The sequence below is a fragment of the Dama dama genome, chromosome 21 (genome assembly GCF_033118175.1).
Source record: "Dama dama isolate Ldn47 chromosome 21, ASM3311817v1, whole genome shotgun sequence".
Taxonomy (NCBI): Eukaryota; Metazoa; Chordata; class Mammalia; order Artiodactyla; family Cervidae; genus Dama; species Dama dama.
In genome coordinates, this window is record NC_083701.1 from 60,839,434 (window position 1) to 60,856,443 (window position 17,010).

A 17,010-nucleotide genomic window follows, 5' to 3' on the forward strand; every position below is an offset into this window, starting at 1 on the left:
TACATTCAACAGAACAGAGCCATTGTTTCTTAGGCAGCTACCACATGCCAACATCGTTCTCAGAGCTGTAAAGAGAGGCCCCGACAAATCTCCACAGATATGCCTCACACTCACTTAGAAGAGAAAAGGCAGCTGAGTGTAGGAAGTATTACAGTAATCTCCACCTGACACCAAGTGAGATGTCAACAAGTAGGGAAGAAGAGAGTCATAATAGTGACTACTTGGAAATACTTCAGTGTTTACAAAGGGTTTTGAGTTTTATTCTCTCGTTAGCTTCATTCCCTGGACCACTGTGAGGACTGGAGTGGAAAGAAAAGTATGTGTCAAGTTCAGGGTTAGAATGACGATTTCTGTGGTTCTGATGAGGTTGGGGTGCAACCTTAAGGCCCCCGAGGACCAAGCAATGGGGTTTCGCCTCTAATCTGTCATCAGTATGGAACATGGAAGACTTTTGAGAAATGACATAATCATATGCAGAGTCTTAAGACTGGAAAACAGTTAATATTTCTGAATTCAGATGAGAGATAAGGTCTGCATTAAGAAATAGTGGCAGTAATTGGAAATAACTTGAGAGACAAGGATTTTCCTATGGCTGTTTTTTTTTTCTGCCCTAATGATAAATGGAGTTTTTTTTTTTAACCAATTTATTTCTCTTCTTCACCTCTGATCTTAGAAAAGATGGTTTAAAAAAAAAAAGTAATAAAGCAACAGAGAATCATTTCTTCCCCCTGGTAAAGAAGAATTGATTCAATCAGTCATTGATATCCTGTTTTTTCAGTGGTATCCAGTTCTGAAAATTGCATTCTTGTCTTGCCAGACCCTGAGGACAGGTTACAAGTCCCGCTTGCAGCAGCCAGACCATCCCACTGCAGGAAGGCTGACCATCCCATTGCCATGGGGCTCCTCTGAAAAGGATTCTGCCCAGTCGTACGTCCCAACCTCAGGAAGGAAACCAGAGAAAAAAAGAGTGTCCTACTCACCATCAGCTGCTTCTCCAATCAGACTTCTTTGCTTAATTTCTGGTTAGAATAATGACTGCTATGCGGAGAAAAACATTCAGCCAGGGGTCTGGCAGGAGTCCTCTCTGGGTGCAGACCCCAAATGTCTTTCCTATCTGGCAAGTGATCCAAGGGGAAAGTCAGGCCGGAAGCTAGCAGTGGTTCTCTTTTTTTCATTCTCTCATGTCACATTCTTGCTTTTGTTCTAATTCTTCATGAAGCTAAAGCAAGGGGGACAATGTCCCCAGCTCTGGACAGCTCCTGTTTGTAAACAGCCCACCAAGCTGAATCCTTATCTCTCTCAGATTAATAGTCGATGTTTTCTGAACACCTGCTAGATGCCAGACACAACACTGAGTTTTCCCTCACTCATCAGGATTTCTTTTTCTCATTTCGTATTTTCACCAAACAGCCACATGAAGAGGTATCACTGTCTATTTTACTGTAGAAGAATGAGACTTTAGGGAGGTCAGATGACTTTTGCAAAGTCACATAACACTGGACTACAATAAGGACTTCAATTCACTTCCTCTGCTACCAAGTCCAATTCTCTTTCCACACATCTTGCTGGGGGACGCAAAAGTTGCAAGAAGTGAAGCAAAGGTACTTCATAGTCTCTCCTTGCCGGTCAGTTATTGGACTTCTAACTTGTACATAAATGTGATGGACGAGCATTAATATTTTAGCCACGTTGGCCAGGATACAGACTGATTGATCAGTACCTTCCAACAGAAGCATTCAAATACCAAAAGTGACCCAGCCAGAGATGAGAAAGGGATGGAAGTGGGGAGGGTGGTTCCCACGCTACTCCCCTGGGGCTACCAGCTGCATGAATTTGTCACTATGGTTAGCTTCTCAAAGCCCCTCTTAGCCCCTTGGAGTGAAACCAAGATATAACATCCCTCTCATCAACTCCACAGAAAAATTGTAAAGATGAAGTATTAATGAAATGCTCTGAGCTGCAACTGGAATCCCAGACTCCCTCGCTTCCTTTCCCTATCTTATGTAGGATGCTATTTTTGTAGGAATATTCATTTCAAGTCAGGAAGCAGTAGATGTTAAACACATGTTTGCTGAATAAATAAAAAAGAATTATGAACTATTCTTAGACTCTGTGGAGGCGCTTGCATCAATTAGCTAAATGCATTTGTGGCCCCTTGAGAAAGTCTACAAATGGGGACTGGAGCTCCTTGTGTGCCTCTGGCTGCGGGTCATGTGAGGAGGCCTGATCCCTATAGCTGATCTGTTTGGCCTCCGGAGTCCTTGCTGGCTCACTCTTCTGTTTTATGGTCTTATAAAAACTCAAAGTAGTCATTCTTGTCTTTTAAATAAGAGACTATTGGACTTCCCTGGAAGTCCAGTGGTTAAGACGCCACACTGCCACTGCAGGAGGCACAGGTTCCATCTTGGTTGGGGAATGAAGATCCCACCTGCCATACTGCATGGCCAATAGCTAGACAGATAAATAAATAAATAAGAGAATATTTAGTACATGTAGCTAAGCAGAAATTTATCACTATAGGAATTCCATGGAAGTCAGCCAAGGTAGGGTCTTAGCCTGTGCAGCCCTGGAGCATGCATGGGGGCCCTCAGAGCTTCCCCCTCTTTTCCTCCCTGCAGCTGGCACTGAGCTGGCATCTGGCATGAGGTGGCCCAGACAGGCAGTTCTGATGCAGTGGTCTGCTGGCTAGGTGTGTTGATGGCACGGGAGCCCATGCACTTCATCTGAAGCCCTTGACTTCAGGCACTCCGACAATGTCTTTCATTGGATCAGCTTTGTAGTTTCTGCGTGTGGTTTAGTATGGCCCCTGTCCATTTACTCAAGGCCACTTACCTAAGGGCACTTTAAGCTTGCAATGTAAGTTCATCTCCAATTGCTGGCAATCTGAGAGGGGTGTCGGGGGAGTCAGCCATTAGCTGGATTGAAGTAAGGAGGAAGGAGTTGGCATGAAAAATCAGGAGATGAGTATTGAACAAGGGAGGATTTAGAGTGCTGTGTGCATAAAATAGTCTTTAGGCTAAAAGGGGGCATTTACATGGTGACAGTAGTGTGCTCTTTAAAGACCAGGGTGAACGTGGCCTTGGCCTCTTGGGTACAAGAATAATGAATGTCAAACTTGCATGTGTGTGCCTGTAACACAGGCTGAGGGGGTGGGGTGAAATTCCAAGCCCAATTCCAAATCAGATTCAATTCTAATCCTAGCTGGTGTATAAACCCTTACAAAATGCATGGTTGCCATGTAAAGGCTTGTTTGATGAATCTATAAGGGAGAGTCTAGAGATCATGGTACTTGTCAATGAATCAAGAACTTGTTTGTAATAAATACTGCCCAAGGAATCCAGGAACCACGACCAAGGTAAATGCCGAGGGAATCAAAGTGGGATCAACAGGAATGGCCATCAAGGGGGCTTTGTTAAGTAAATGTCATGCAATGAACTGTGAGCCTCATGTTACTAAGTATCCTGTCAGCTATCCAGTTCAATGCTTGGACCTAGGTCAGTGTTCAATACCATCTTGAATCGATTAATCAAGATTCAACAATTTTAAAAGATGAGGTACATCCACATGGAAGGATATCCACAATATTCTTTTAAGTGAAAACAATCCCATTTATGGTTAGCATGTACAGAGTTCATATTGTTTAGGCTCTAAGTTGTGTCTGACTCTTTTGTGACCCCATGCACTGTAGCCCACCAGACTCCTCAGTCCATGGGATTTTCCAAGCAAGAATACTGGAGTGGGTTGCTGTTTCCTTCTTCAGGGGATCTTCCTGACCCAGAGATCAAACCTGCATTTTCTGCATTGCCCACAAATTCTTTACTACTGACCCACCAGGGAAGCTCCACAGATTTCATATATATGCATTTAAATGTATAATATTATATATATATATATATATATATATATATATATATATATATATATATATATATAACTGTTATATATACATTAAACTGTTAGTAGTGGTTATTTCTTATGGAGTACTATTGGATCAGAGTGAAGTGTTCACATTCTATTTTTGATATCCCTTTATTACTTACATTTTTTGCAATAGTAATGTAGTACTTTAGCAGTCAGCAAAACTAAAAATATTTCCATTTTGGGAGACGAGGGAAAGGGTTGTTGTTGGATAATGTTCTACTCAGAGTCTATCAGAAATATATGTTTTATTGGCAGTAATGTGGGTTGTACTTTATTTTTTATGGAAAATAAAACTTGGAAAAAAAGCCCAAGGCCAGGCCCTGTCTAGTCTGAAATTCAGGCTCTGTAGAACCAGGGCCCAGATATTTCAGAGTCCGTGAGCGCTGCTCACCCTGGGAAGACTGGAGAGGTTTCGTGGACTTTATCTCAGAGCCTGCAGAAGGCGGGAGGCCGTGTGAATATGTTTCTAGAGAGCCTCCTGCTCACGGTCTCTTTTGAACCGGTTAAGTGCTCATCTCACGCCCATCATCTCTCTGAGTGGGGAGTGAGTACAGGTGTGTGACCAGGCGTTACAGGTATAACCAGGCAATCAGGAGGTGTGGGTCCAAATACCCCATTGTCATCGGGAAGAAGGCCTCCCTGCAGGCAGTGGCTTCGTGACAGATTTCAGGCAGTTCCAACAAAGCCATTTTGTGATCCAGATGAAGGTGTAGGAAGTACGTCTTGCTTCCTCATATGAGCCCATCTCACCAAAGACTGGCAGGCAGAGCGTTCTCTGGTCAAGGCAACTAAGCTAGCGAGAGTGTTGGTTTTTTTGTTTTTAAGTTGCTAAGTCGTGTCCAACTCTCTGCGGCCCCATGGACTGTACCCTGGTAGTCTCCTCTGTCCATAGGATTTTCCAGGCAAGAATACTGGAATGGGTGTTACATAACTTCAATTCTCCCTCTGTAATATTTTAATTTTTTTTTCTCTTTCTGCCCCACTGCATTTCATTTCCTAATTTGCTCACTATATATAAATATGTCAGTTTATATATACGGTCTCCTTTCAAACTCCCACTGAGAGGCAAGTTCCACTGAAGAGAAATTTCTGAAGCAGTGTGTTCTTCAGGTTTTTATTTAGTCATTTTTTTTCCCCAGTGAGAAGTAAGGACAACTGACCTTGAAATGAATTTGCTGGATTTTAGCCACCTGTAAAATTCAGATGGCCAAAACAATGATGTCTCGTTCATGGTAAATGAATGCTTCCTCCCATTAACCTATAACTTTTATCATTTCCTTCCTTACATTTTGGGAGCCTTTTTTTAGTTATGTTTTCATAATTTAGACATTCCATTGGTTGGAAATTCAAAGCAACTCCTTAGAGGACAAGGTTACATGTTCCAAAGAGGCAAACATTTTAATTAACCTGGCCTCTTTCGGAAACCACTGTGAGCTCTATGTTCCTTGCTGCAGCTAAATGTGACTTTAGCTGCTCATTTCTTGTAAATTCCGTTTTAGAAGAACTCAGTGCAGTTTGCATTGCAACTTCCTCTGAGGTTAACCAGACTGTCCAGGGTAAGTTATGGACTTTTTCCCTGGAAAATCTAACTCTGGGCGTTGAGGATTAACTCACCGAGTTTTGGAACCTTGTGAGGAATGGCAGAAATGAAATGCTGCAGCTCTTTCCACTTCACAGATACAAAATATATAGAAGGGAGCATGTGCGTGTAGAAAGGTTGTTCCTCCTCGCCATTTCCTTTCCCTGCGGCATCATTTTTAGGGATTATTCCTTTTTTAATTCTTTTTAGATGGAAAGTTAACTTCATAGTTTAGATTCCTGCGTGTGGTTCTTTGTTAGTGGTTTGGTGTCTTGTATATTTTTCCTTTGTCATCTGTGGTCAATATTAACCCCAGGTTTATTTTTTGGACACTGGATGGCTGGATGTGTCCCAAAATACGTTGGGAAATTTCACATTGCCCATCTCAGGTTAAACTACTGAGTAACAGAATGCTGGCGTCTAATAGAATACATGTGTGTTTCATTTAATTAAATGCAGTTGAGATTCAACAAAAATGAATATATATTATATATGTATCTTATAGTAGATAGGTACATAGATTGATCTTACAGGGTATATGAACTTGAAAGGGCTGAGGACCCAATTGCTACGTAAAAGTATTTTTCAAGGGACTTCCCTGGTGGTCCAGTGATTAAGACTCTGGTCTTCCAGTGTAGGGGGCCACAGATTCAATCCCTGGTTGGTGAACTGCGATCCCACGTGAGATGGGGAAGATGAAAAGAAGATGGCCATGATATGAAGTCAAGAAAGTATAAAAAGTAAAAAAATATATGTATACACATATATATATATTACTTTATACACACATATATATGTATTCTTCAAGGCTCTGAAGCAAAAGTCTTTAGGAGGTCAAAGCTGGAGCATGCAGGAGGTCAGAGTACCTGGGCAAGGGGGGCTGAAAGGACGTCAGGGATGGCCAGGGTAGCTCAGAGTCTCTGAGCCACAGGAGGGAGTCTGGGTTGTTGTCCTCCATGTGTTAGGGAGGCCCTGTAAAGCTTTAAGCAGAGGAGGGACCCGGTCTGTTTTGTGTTTTTAGAAACTCACTCTGGGGATCTCAGTGGAGAGCCAGGCAGGGAGAAGGAGGGTAAGAGTGGAGAGTAAGGATCCAGCGAGGAGGGGGTTACAGATGTTCAGGACGGAGGGGATGGAGGCTCAGGCTGAGGCATGACAGGGGAGATGTGCCAGTGAATGGATCTGGGACAAATTTCAGAGACAGAGGCAAGATTGGACAGCTCCTGCTTATGGAACAAAAGTGAAAGGAATCACGGGTGAGTCCTTGGGGTTGGGAGTGAACAACTGGGCAGAAGATGACAACCTTTAGGGAGACAGGACAGGCTGGGGTAGGGGAGAGAGCACAAGGTCCAGAGAGAAAACCAAGAGCCCAGCCCTCCCGTGCGGCTGCCTGGAGCACGTTCATGTGCCCCCTTGAGCTGGCGCAAAGGACCCAATGCGGAGACTGTGGTCTCAGCCTCTGTGTCTCCCTAAGTCCTTCTCCTTCTCCCTTGCTGGTTCCTTCTCCTCTTTCTATTGGCAAAGATTCTAATTGGCAGGGTGACCAAGGGCTCAGTCCTTATCCCCATTTCTTTTCCATCCTCATTCACTTCCAGTCTTTGGCTGTAAATACGATCTATGTGCTGACGACTCTCAAATTTAAATCGCCTCCTGGACCACCTTCTCTAACTGTAGACACATCCAACTACCTGCTCAACATGTCCAGTCAGCATATAATCAAGCATCTTAGAATTAACATACGCACACAACAAAGTCGCCTACCTCATCCCAAAGCCCTGCTTCTCCTGCATTTTTCTTATTTCAGTAAATGTCAGCTTCCACCTTACCATTCTCTTTCTTCACACCCTACAGTTGGACCATCAACGATCCTGTTGAGTCTACCTTCAAGCTGTGTCCCGAATCCCACCAATTCTCACCTCCTCTGCTGTTCCCCGGGCTTCACCCACCATTATCTCTGGCCTGGGTCATTGCAGTGGTCTTTTCACTGCTGTCCTTATCCTTCTTTAGCTTCCTGTCCACACAACAGCAAGATCCTGTTAGAATATAAATCTCTCCTATCACTTCTCTGCTAAGAATCCTGCAATGGCTGCATCTCACTCAGAGTCCAAGCCAGAGCGCACATGGTTCCCTCCTGGTCCCACATCATCGGGTCCTCATTGCTCTTCTGATCTCATATCCTTTGTTTCCTCCCACCCTTGTTCCAGCCCTGACCTTGAGTGTGCTAAGCACACTCCCGTGGAGACTTTCTCATCTGCTGTTTTCTCTGCCTGGAATAGTCTTCTCCCAGTCATCTCCATGGCTACCTCCCTACCTCCCTGGTCTTTTTCACACAACACTTTCTTAATGGGGCCTTCCCTGGCTTTATATTTAAAGTGTTAACACCTACCCACCCACTCCTGGCATTCCCCACCCACTCTGCTATTCTCCATGGCACATCTCCTTCTCATATTTCACTTATTTACTGTGTATCTCTTCCCAAGAGGCTGTAAGCTCCACAAGGACAGGAGTTTGGCCTGGCTCTTCCTGGTTGAATCCTCAGTGCCCTGAGCCATGCCTCCCTCCTGATAGACACGTTGCCCACATTTGTGGAATGGATGCGTTCTAACAGGAAGTCATCTCTTTCCTGTTGGGCTTCCCTGGTGGCGTGTGTGCTAAACGGCTTCAGTCATGTCCGACTCTTTGCAACCCCATGGACTGTAGCCCACCAGGCTTCTCTGTCCATGGGATTCTCCAGGCAAGGATACTGGAGTGTGTTGCCATACACACTTGGGAAGATGCCAGGGGATCTTCCTAACCCGGGGATCGAACTCACGTCTCTTATGTCTCCTGCATTGGCATGCAGGTTCTCTCAGACCTTAAAGAATCTGCCTGCAATGCAGGAGACCCCGGTTCAATCCCTGGGTCAGGAATATCTCCTGGAGAAGGGAATGGCTCCCTATTCCAGTATTCTTGCTTGGAGAATCCCAGGGACAGAGGAGTCTGGCAGGCTATACAGTCCATGGGGTCACAAAGAGACAGACACGACTGAGCAACTAACACTTTCTTCCCTCTCTACTACTGCTTTCTGGCATTTTATAAAGCTTTTGTCTTAATTTCTATATTTGCTTGTCTCTGAAGCTAGTCAGACACAATTAAAAAAAAAAAAAGACAGTTGACAGTCACATGCAAATTCTGCTTCCTATCTGGCTCCCTCACTCACAAGCCGTGGGACTCAGGACAAGTCACTTTGCCTCTCTGAGTTTTCTTTCTTCCTTTTCTTCCTTCTTTCTCTTTCTTATAAAATGGTGAAAGCTGCCCTGCCTATCCCTCAGAGTTGCTGTGAAGGCTCAGTAGAATAATGTATGAGGCGCCATCAAAGATAGAATACAGCATATGTATAGCTGAGCTCCTTTGCTGTCCCCGTGAAACTATCATAGCACTGTTAATCAGCTATACTACAATACAAAATACCAAGTTTAGTAATAAAATAAAATAAAAATGTTGTCCTCTTAACAGAGAAAAAAACCAAATTCTAGTTTCACACCACTTTACCTTTAATATTAAAATTCACTTGTTAAAAAAAAAAAAAGGAGTAAGATGTAGTTTTCACTGACCAGAGCATCTGTCCCTGACTCAACGCCAGATGTTTACATTTATGACGGTCTCGTTTAATTCTCACATCGAATCAGTGAGATATGAACTCAGACAACTGACCTCATTTCACAGATGAGAATACTGAAGTGCAGTAAGAATTGAAGTGAATTACCCAAGAGCTGGTCAACAATAGAGCCAGTCTTTGAGCCCGAGCATTTTTATTCCATGCCCTGTTCTACTGGCACAAAATAAACATTTTAATGACTGAATGGAGCAATTAAAAGGATTTGACCTGAGGAGCAACTTCTTGTCTCCGGATGATTTGTTTTCTTTAGACTGCTAATTAATGTAGCATTTCCCTTAAGGTCCCCTCCCCGACCCTTCAACTCCAACAAAATTCCTGTCTTCCAAGAGAAAAAGGTATTGTCAGGCATTTTCTATCTTTCCCTCTCTCCCTTAAAGGAAGAAATGGTATCATACATCCCCGGAGATTTTTGTTGTACAGCCTAACCATGTCCAGATGGTTTTCTCAAGTTCGGACATCATAGTTAGTAAAGTGTTTGTAGTTATCTACTGAAACAAATTCTGGCCTAAATTGCAAACACCCGCTTCCCAGATAACTTATTCCATGCTCTTCTGCCTTGTTTGTGTTATGGCCTTTCTGTGCTAATGAATTTGTAAATGCGGTTTAATTACTGTTTACGGGAAAAATAGCTGCACACAGATCAGTCTCAGTGGGAGCCTTAGCCAAAATGTTGAAGCAATTTGTTTCTAGCGCAAAAACAGCTAATAAATGAGACATACTTTTTAAACATTGGGAAAGGAACTCAAGTTTGGTTTTGAAGAAACAGTGCTTTCTACATCCTGGGAAATAAATCATTCTTTAAGAGAGCAGATTTTAATATCAAAGTGGCATTTTTTCCCAAGGCCTTGCACTCAGTGATTTGCACAGAACCAAAGGATTCTCACAGTGATTTGACTGAACTCCACACCAAAGGATTCTTTTCTAAAGCACTCCCCAAAAGGAAAACTCAACATTACTTGTAAATTCCATAAAATGTTTGGGAACTCTGTAAATCCATGCATTATGTATTACCTTGTATTTCTGAATTCTTGCCTCTGGCAAATTGCCAACTTAGCAACTAAATGAGTTTTGAAATTCTAATACAAACCATTCTCTCCTACTTCACTTTTTTTCTCAAGGGAAAAAAAAAAGAAAGACACAGAGGGAAGTGAAAGTTATTGAAAGGTTCAGTTTAATAAATTCTGTTTGTATCGTGCTTGGAGCTGTGGTTTAATCTTGCTCTTACGTAAAATGGTATTGGTCTGATTCTGTAGTTTAGTTTTGCTCTTACGTAAAATGGTATTGGTCTGATTCTCTGTAGAGCGTCTCCTCTGAAAGTGAGCTCCTTCAGGCAGCTGTTGGTCGTGCTGATGGGAAGAGAATTGTTCCACCCTTCCCGGGGCGCCTACCTCAGAGGCAGAGTGGGGCTGATTCTGCTCTGTGCAGAACTCAGGGAGCAAAATCAACCAGCTCGGCAAGTCACAAGGATTGCTTGTCATTTCCTGAACTGTGCATATAATGAAAGAAGTTTAAGCAGTGTAAGATTCAAACCCTGCCTTCATGGAATTTATTTATAGTGGTGGCAACACATAGGTACACAGGCAATTCAGTTTTAACAGGTCCCAAGGGTGGGAGGAGGGGGAGTTCAGTGAAGGTGGTCAACAAGTAGAAGCTTCAGATAAGTTCTGGGCATGCATCATACAGCATGGTAACTATAGTTAACAATTTGTTGTTCAGTCACTAAGTTGTGTCCAACTCTTTGCAACCCTATGGACTGCAGCATGCCAGGCTTCCTTGTCTTTCACTATCTCCTGGAGTTAGCTCAAACTCATGTCCATTGAGTCGGTGATGCTATTCAACCATCTCATCCTCTGTCATCCCCTTCTCCTCCTGCCTTCAATCTTTCCCAGCATCAGGGTCTTTTCCAATGAGTCGGTTCTTCGCATCAGGTGGCCAAAGTATTGGAGTTTCAGCTTCAGCACCAGCATCATTAACAGTACTGTATTGTATATTTGAAAGATGCTAAGAGAGTATATCTTAAAAGTTCTCAATAGAAGAAAAATTTCTGTAACCATGTGTGGTTATGGGTATTAATTAGACTTACTGGGGTGAGCATTTCCCAGTATAAACGTATATCAGGTCTTACGTCGTATACCTTAAACTTATGCAATGCTCTATGTCAATTATGTCTCAGTAAAACTAGTGGCAGAGTGGAGAAAAGAGATCCCAAGACCGAGTCTTAACTACCAAATAGCTTTAGTGTCTCAAATAATGTTCTGAAAGCCGGGGCCTCATCTTTGGGGCAAAAAGACTCCTTTTCCAAGAAAATTATTCCATATTTCCATGTTGTAATTATTTATCTGAGTCATTTCTTCATTCACCTAAGTTATATGTGGTGGGCCCTAGCAAGACAGAGTAACCTCAACAAGACTCCATCTCATGGGGCTCACCCTGCATTGGGAGGGAGGCAGACATAAACAAGCACCACAAAGTGAAAATCTCAAAGAAATTGGGAATTGTTATTAAAATGGGGGTTAAAATCTTTTATATATTCTGTAAGTTTCCAATACAAGAAAAATGTAAAATACAAGTTGTAGAGTCCCTTTATGAGAAGGGAGTTATCTTTACCATGCTTATATCATAAGACTTTGGACATGGGAACTAAGCTCACCTCCTCCAAGAAGGCTTCCCTGATAGCACCCAGGTCCCCTTTTGGCTTGGGTGTCCTGTCCATGTACTCTCACTACACCATATCCGTTCCCCTGATACCATCTTTTGAATGTTTATTGTGTTGTCCTCTCACTGCCACCCCCCCAATATATAGGCAACTGGATGTCCCTTAAGGAGGAGGGGTCGCATCTTACTTTTTGCATCCACAGTGCCAGAAATATACCTGATATGTGGCACGTGGTTAATGTTGACTGGCTCTGTGAATGGGAAGGTGGTAATTGCAAGTTTTTTTCTATCTTAATAAAAGTTGCCTTTATTCCCCACATTATATTTTTAAAATAAGTAACAAAGGGTATATTTTCTTCTTTCTTGAAATGTAAACATATTAAAACATATATTAATAGCATTTTAGATAAGGGTGCATATGAAAAATCTAGAAGGACACACACCAAATTGTGGGCAGTGTTTAAGTGTTAAGATTTGAAATGATGCTGACTTTCCTATATGTATTGCTGTGTTGTTTGCTATTTTACTATGGATGTGCTATTACCGTGATAAGAAAATATGAAGTTTTTTTGTATCTTAAAAAGGAAAATTTGGCCAGTTTCATAAGCCACAATCATAGGACATAACTTTATGAAACATCATCTTTACCATCTAAACACAATGTTGACAGTGATTTGACATTTTGGCTTTAAATAACTGACAAAGCTTGGTAGCATTTAATGGAATTACATGAGTTTCTACTTCCCTTACTCATGTCTGTCTTTATAACATTCAGAAGATACCCAAGCATTTTATTTGCAAATACTCTAAATCATGTGACATTACCTCTTTTGCTCTCTCTTTTTGATCCTTTCCTTTAATTCTCCCTACTAATACTTGGATTGGGTGTTAGAACCCTGGTCTTTCTAAAACCAGGCTCAACCTCTTGCAAATAGATAAGGTAGCACTAAGTAATCATTTCTGTGTGTGCGTATGTGTGTAGTGTCTTCCTTTTTCATTATAAATCTCCTGTCTTTCATTTGGCTCTGCGTCAGAGAAGTATCAGTTTTCACTGATATTTCTGCTCTGCATCTTCTGCCTGCCCCTCTTTCTACATTTTGTTGGGCTGAGCACAAGGTTGGCAAGCCCTAGACAATGTTATTGAAGTCACACTTTCTTTTCTTTTTCCCAAAGGAATAATCACAGGTTGTAAAATGTGCCTCTGAAGAACAGGTTAGGAAACTCTCTATATTGTATTCTTTTCTGTCTGCAGCTGAATTCTTGCTGTCAAGATGGGAAAACAGAACAGCAAGCTGCGCCCAGAGGTCATGCAAGACTTGTTGGAAAGCACGGACTTCACGGAGCACGAGATCCAGGAATGGTACAAAGGCTTCTTGAGAGACTGCCCCAGCGGACACTTGTCAATGGAGGAGTTTAAGAAAATTTACGGGAACTTTTTCCCTTACGGGGATGCTTCCAAGTTTGCAGAGCACGTCTTCCGCACCTTCGATGCCAACGGAGATGGGACGATAGACTTTAGAGAATTCATCATAGCCCTGAGCGTAACGTCAAGGGGGAAGCTGGAGCAGAAGCTGAAATGGGCCTTCAGCATGTATGACCTAGACGGAAATGGCTACATCAGCAAGGCAGAGATGCTGGAGATTGTGCAGGTATGTAGCCCCTGCCCTTTACAAAGGGGAGCGTGCAAGTCCCAGGAAGCACTGGAACACCCACAGTATGGCTTAGTGGAGAGATTGCAAGCTGGTGGGCTGCCTGGGCACTAATTTGGGCTAGCCAGGGTCTTTGAAAATGTGGAACCCATATATGATACAGGGAGATTACACATAGCAATGCAGATTGGTTAGCATCTCTTGGGAACTCAGGAGCTCTGCCGACACTAGACCCACATTCTTGCCTGGACTAGGTCACCAGGGGCTTTGCGGTGACTCTCCCCTACTGAGGGACATGCACTGCTCAGGTGGTCATGCTCACTGGGGCCACCCCATCCACTCATCGCAATGACCTGCTTGGACCCAGCAGAGTAATGTTTATGACCAAACTCTGACCTGGGTTCAAATCCTACCTCTTTCAGTCACTATGTCTGTGACTTTAACCAAGTTAGTTCACCTAAGTAAGCCTCGGTGTCCTTATCTGTAAAATGGAACCACAACAGTGCCCACTGCTGTGGGATTATTTTTAGATTGATTCTCCTTGTTCGGTGCTAAGCATAGTGCCAGTTATATATATATATATATATATATATATATATATACACATACATATAACTCATTGTCATTATCAGAATTAATTTCCAACCTCATTAGACTTTTTTTTCCTGGTCACAAGGCCTAGCTTGGGGGATCTTAGTTTCCTGACCAGGGATCAAACCCGAGCCCCTGCAGTGAAAGTGCCAAGTCCTAACCTCTGGACTATCAGGGAATTCCCTAGACTCTTGAATACAAGTAGGGATCTCTAGTCTAGTTTCTGTCTCATTAGAGAGATGAACAGTGCAGAATCAAGGCCTCCATCACTTTAATAGGAAGTACTCCATTTTATTTCCTCAAATCACTCACCCAGAGTGAATTTCCTCAAAGAACAGGAAGAGGGCCCCTCGCGTTGGCCACATTTTCCTGTGGGCTCCCAGCAAGCTTTGCGGAGGAGGAAAGGCTGAAGGAGCTGCAGTCATGGCAACGACAGCTGCGTCAGCAGCGGGCGGGGCCTGGGGACCAGCCTTAGGGGACTGAGACACAGCGCGGGGGCGGGGGGAGGAGGTCAGAAGGGCCTTGGGGACAGTAGAAACACGTGCGCGGGCGAGCAGCCCCAGGGAGGGCGCACCATCTTGGCAGGTGCGTGGGACACAGGAAGGAAGTATCTGGCAGCAAATAGCAGGTACAAGAAAGTGGTCATCTGGCTTCCTGGAAGGCTCATCTCGGAGGCTTCATCCAGGACAGGCCGGGTTCAGAGGTAGAGCTGTGGGCCCCGGGAGACCTAGTGGGGTGCTGGAACGGTGGCAGAGGGTGTAATACAAAGAGACAGGAGACAGAAAGAACTCGGATACAGGTAAGCAGGGGATGAGGGTGGAGGTGTGTGACACCTGCTTTTAAGGATCCATGGAAATCCTGGTCACAGGAGCTGAGGGCTGAGCCTGGGGGAGGGCAGCACGACTCACCTGCTGTTGAGTCTGTGGCCGAGGCCGGGGCCTGCTCCTGGGAGTGGGACTGAGACCCCCGGGCAGTCAGAGTGACAGCTACACCCGCCGCAGGAAAACAGACGAGCTCTCCCAGATCCTCCAGCCCCTTCTCCTTTCTGCCTGGGCCACCGGTGCTCTCCCTGGCCCCCACACAGTAACTATCTGAATAAACTGTGTAGAATGAATGCCCCAGAGACAAGAATCATAAAACAAAAATAAAGGGCTTCTCCCTTCCCCCAAGGATAAATATATGAAAAATATAATGTCTACTATAAAAATATAGGGCTTGCCTGGTGGCTCAGACAGTAGAGTCTGCCTTCAATGCAGGAGACCTGGGTCCAGTCCCTAGCCCGGGAAGATCCCCTCGAGAAAGGAATGGCAACCCACTCCAATATTCTTTCCTGGAGAATTCCATGCACAGAGGAGCCTGCCTGGCTATGTACAGTCCGTGGGGTCACAAAGAGTCAGACATGACTGAGCGACCAACACACACACACACATATAAAAATACAGGGAGTATACAAGAAAAGAAAAAGAAAAATTCTCCATAACCCCACTTCACCTACAAAGGGAATCATTGCTAATAATTTTCTAATACATCTTCCTGGTCCTATTTCCATATATTTAAAAATATCTAATTGATTTCATAATGCATGTGAAATCCTGTACCTTGCCATTTTTCATTTAACATAATCAAAACATAAGCATTTCTCATACTACTGAAACTTTCAACACAAACATTTTAATGGCTGCATAATATTCATACAACATATCATAATATACCTAATTTTCCCTTATTGGATATTTAAGTTGTATCCAGTCTTTGTTATACATAACACTATAACTTTAAAAATGAAATAACAAATACGTGATTCTTATGCATGAAGCTTTTTCTATATTTAGGATTATTTCCTAAGAATGGATTCCCAGAAGTACAATTACTGGGCCAAAGGGAATAAGCATTTCTTTCTAAGACTCTTGAGATAGTCTGCCAAATTGTTTTTCCAAATGTACCTCTGAAGTGAGTGGAGGGTGCCCCCTGTCTTTGCACCTCTCCAATTGTTCTGAGCCTTTGCTACTTAAACAAAACTTCAAATTTAAAACGTGGTTTTTAATTTTAATTTGAGCTTCCCAGGTGACTCAGTGTTAAAGAAGCCACATGCCAGGGCAGGAGAAGCAGGTTCTATCCCTGGGTCTAGGAGATCTCCTAGTGAAGGAAATGGCTATCCACTGCAGTATTCTTGCCTGGAAAATTCCATGAACAGAGAAGCCTGGTGGACTGCTGTCCATGGAGTCGCAAAGAGTCAGACACGGCTGATTGAATGAGCATGCGATTTTAATTAGCTTTCTTTGTCTCTCCTTTTTACCTAGGAGTGTGGTGCTCTGCCCTCGTTCCCTGCCTCCCTGCAGTGAATGGGATGGGTACCTTCTTTTTGTAGAGAATTGCTTCCTGATTGAGATCTAAGGAAAAAAAAAATTTTCCATCAACCATCATGTTTTTGCCTGCTTAACACTTTTTGCACAGTTCTCCTGGCTGCAATGGTGTGGTGGCCAGTACTGAAGATGTAGATTCCCAGTCAGGGAGGACAGTCCCCATTATGTGGGTTTATAGATTTTCAAGAATTTCACAAGCTCCTTCCACACCTGTGGTAAAACACCTACTAAGTAGCTGGCACCGGGAAAAAATAATATGAGGAAGAAAATAGACACTCTCCCTGTGCTATCGAATCCACTTTGCAAGGGAGGGTGGAACGTTGCCGAAAAGGTGCAAAAGGTGCTGGTAGACACTTGCTGAGCCCTTGCTGGCTCTGTGTTCAGAAAGTGATCACAAAAATGAAGGGGCATTCCCCCTAACAAGGTACTTTCTCTACTATAAAGCAGCTTCATCCACTCACAGGACCACAGTAAGTTTGCAGGTCATAATTGGAAGGACACAGATTCCTTAATAAAGTTTTCATACTTAGGATTCTTCAGTTCAGTCCAGTTCAGTCGCTCAGTCATGTCCGACTCTTTGCGACCCCATGGACCGCA

General features: G+C 43.4%; 1 protein-coding gene across 8 annotated transcripts in view; it reads left to right on the top strand.

Moving 5' to 3' along the window:
- The window catches only part of NCALD (neurocalcin delta), a 435,844-nt gene that overhangs the window by 401,499 nt on the left and 17,335 nt on the right, over nt 1-17,010 (top strand). For 7 of the 8 annotated variants that reach the window (XM_061123646.1, XM_061123649.1, XM_061123644.1 and 4 more), the window contains one exon: nt 13,063-13,459. In XM_061123646.1, the coding sequence (XP_060979629.1) occupies nt 13,082-13,459 (378 nt within the window). In that variant the 5' untranslated portion in view covers nt 13,063-13,081. Of the gene's footprint in view, nt 1-817; nt 1,023-13,062; nt 13,460-17,010 lie in introns of all 8 variants that reach the window. The other variant, XM_061123650.1, reaches the window with a different exon arrangement.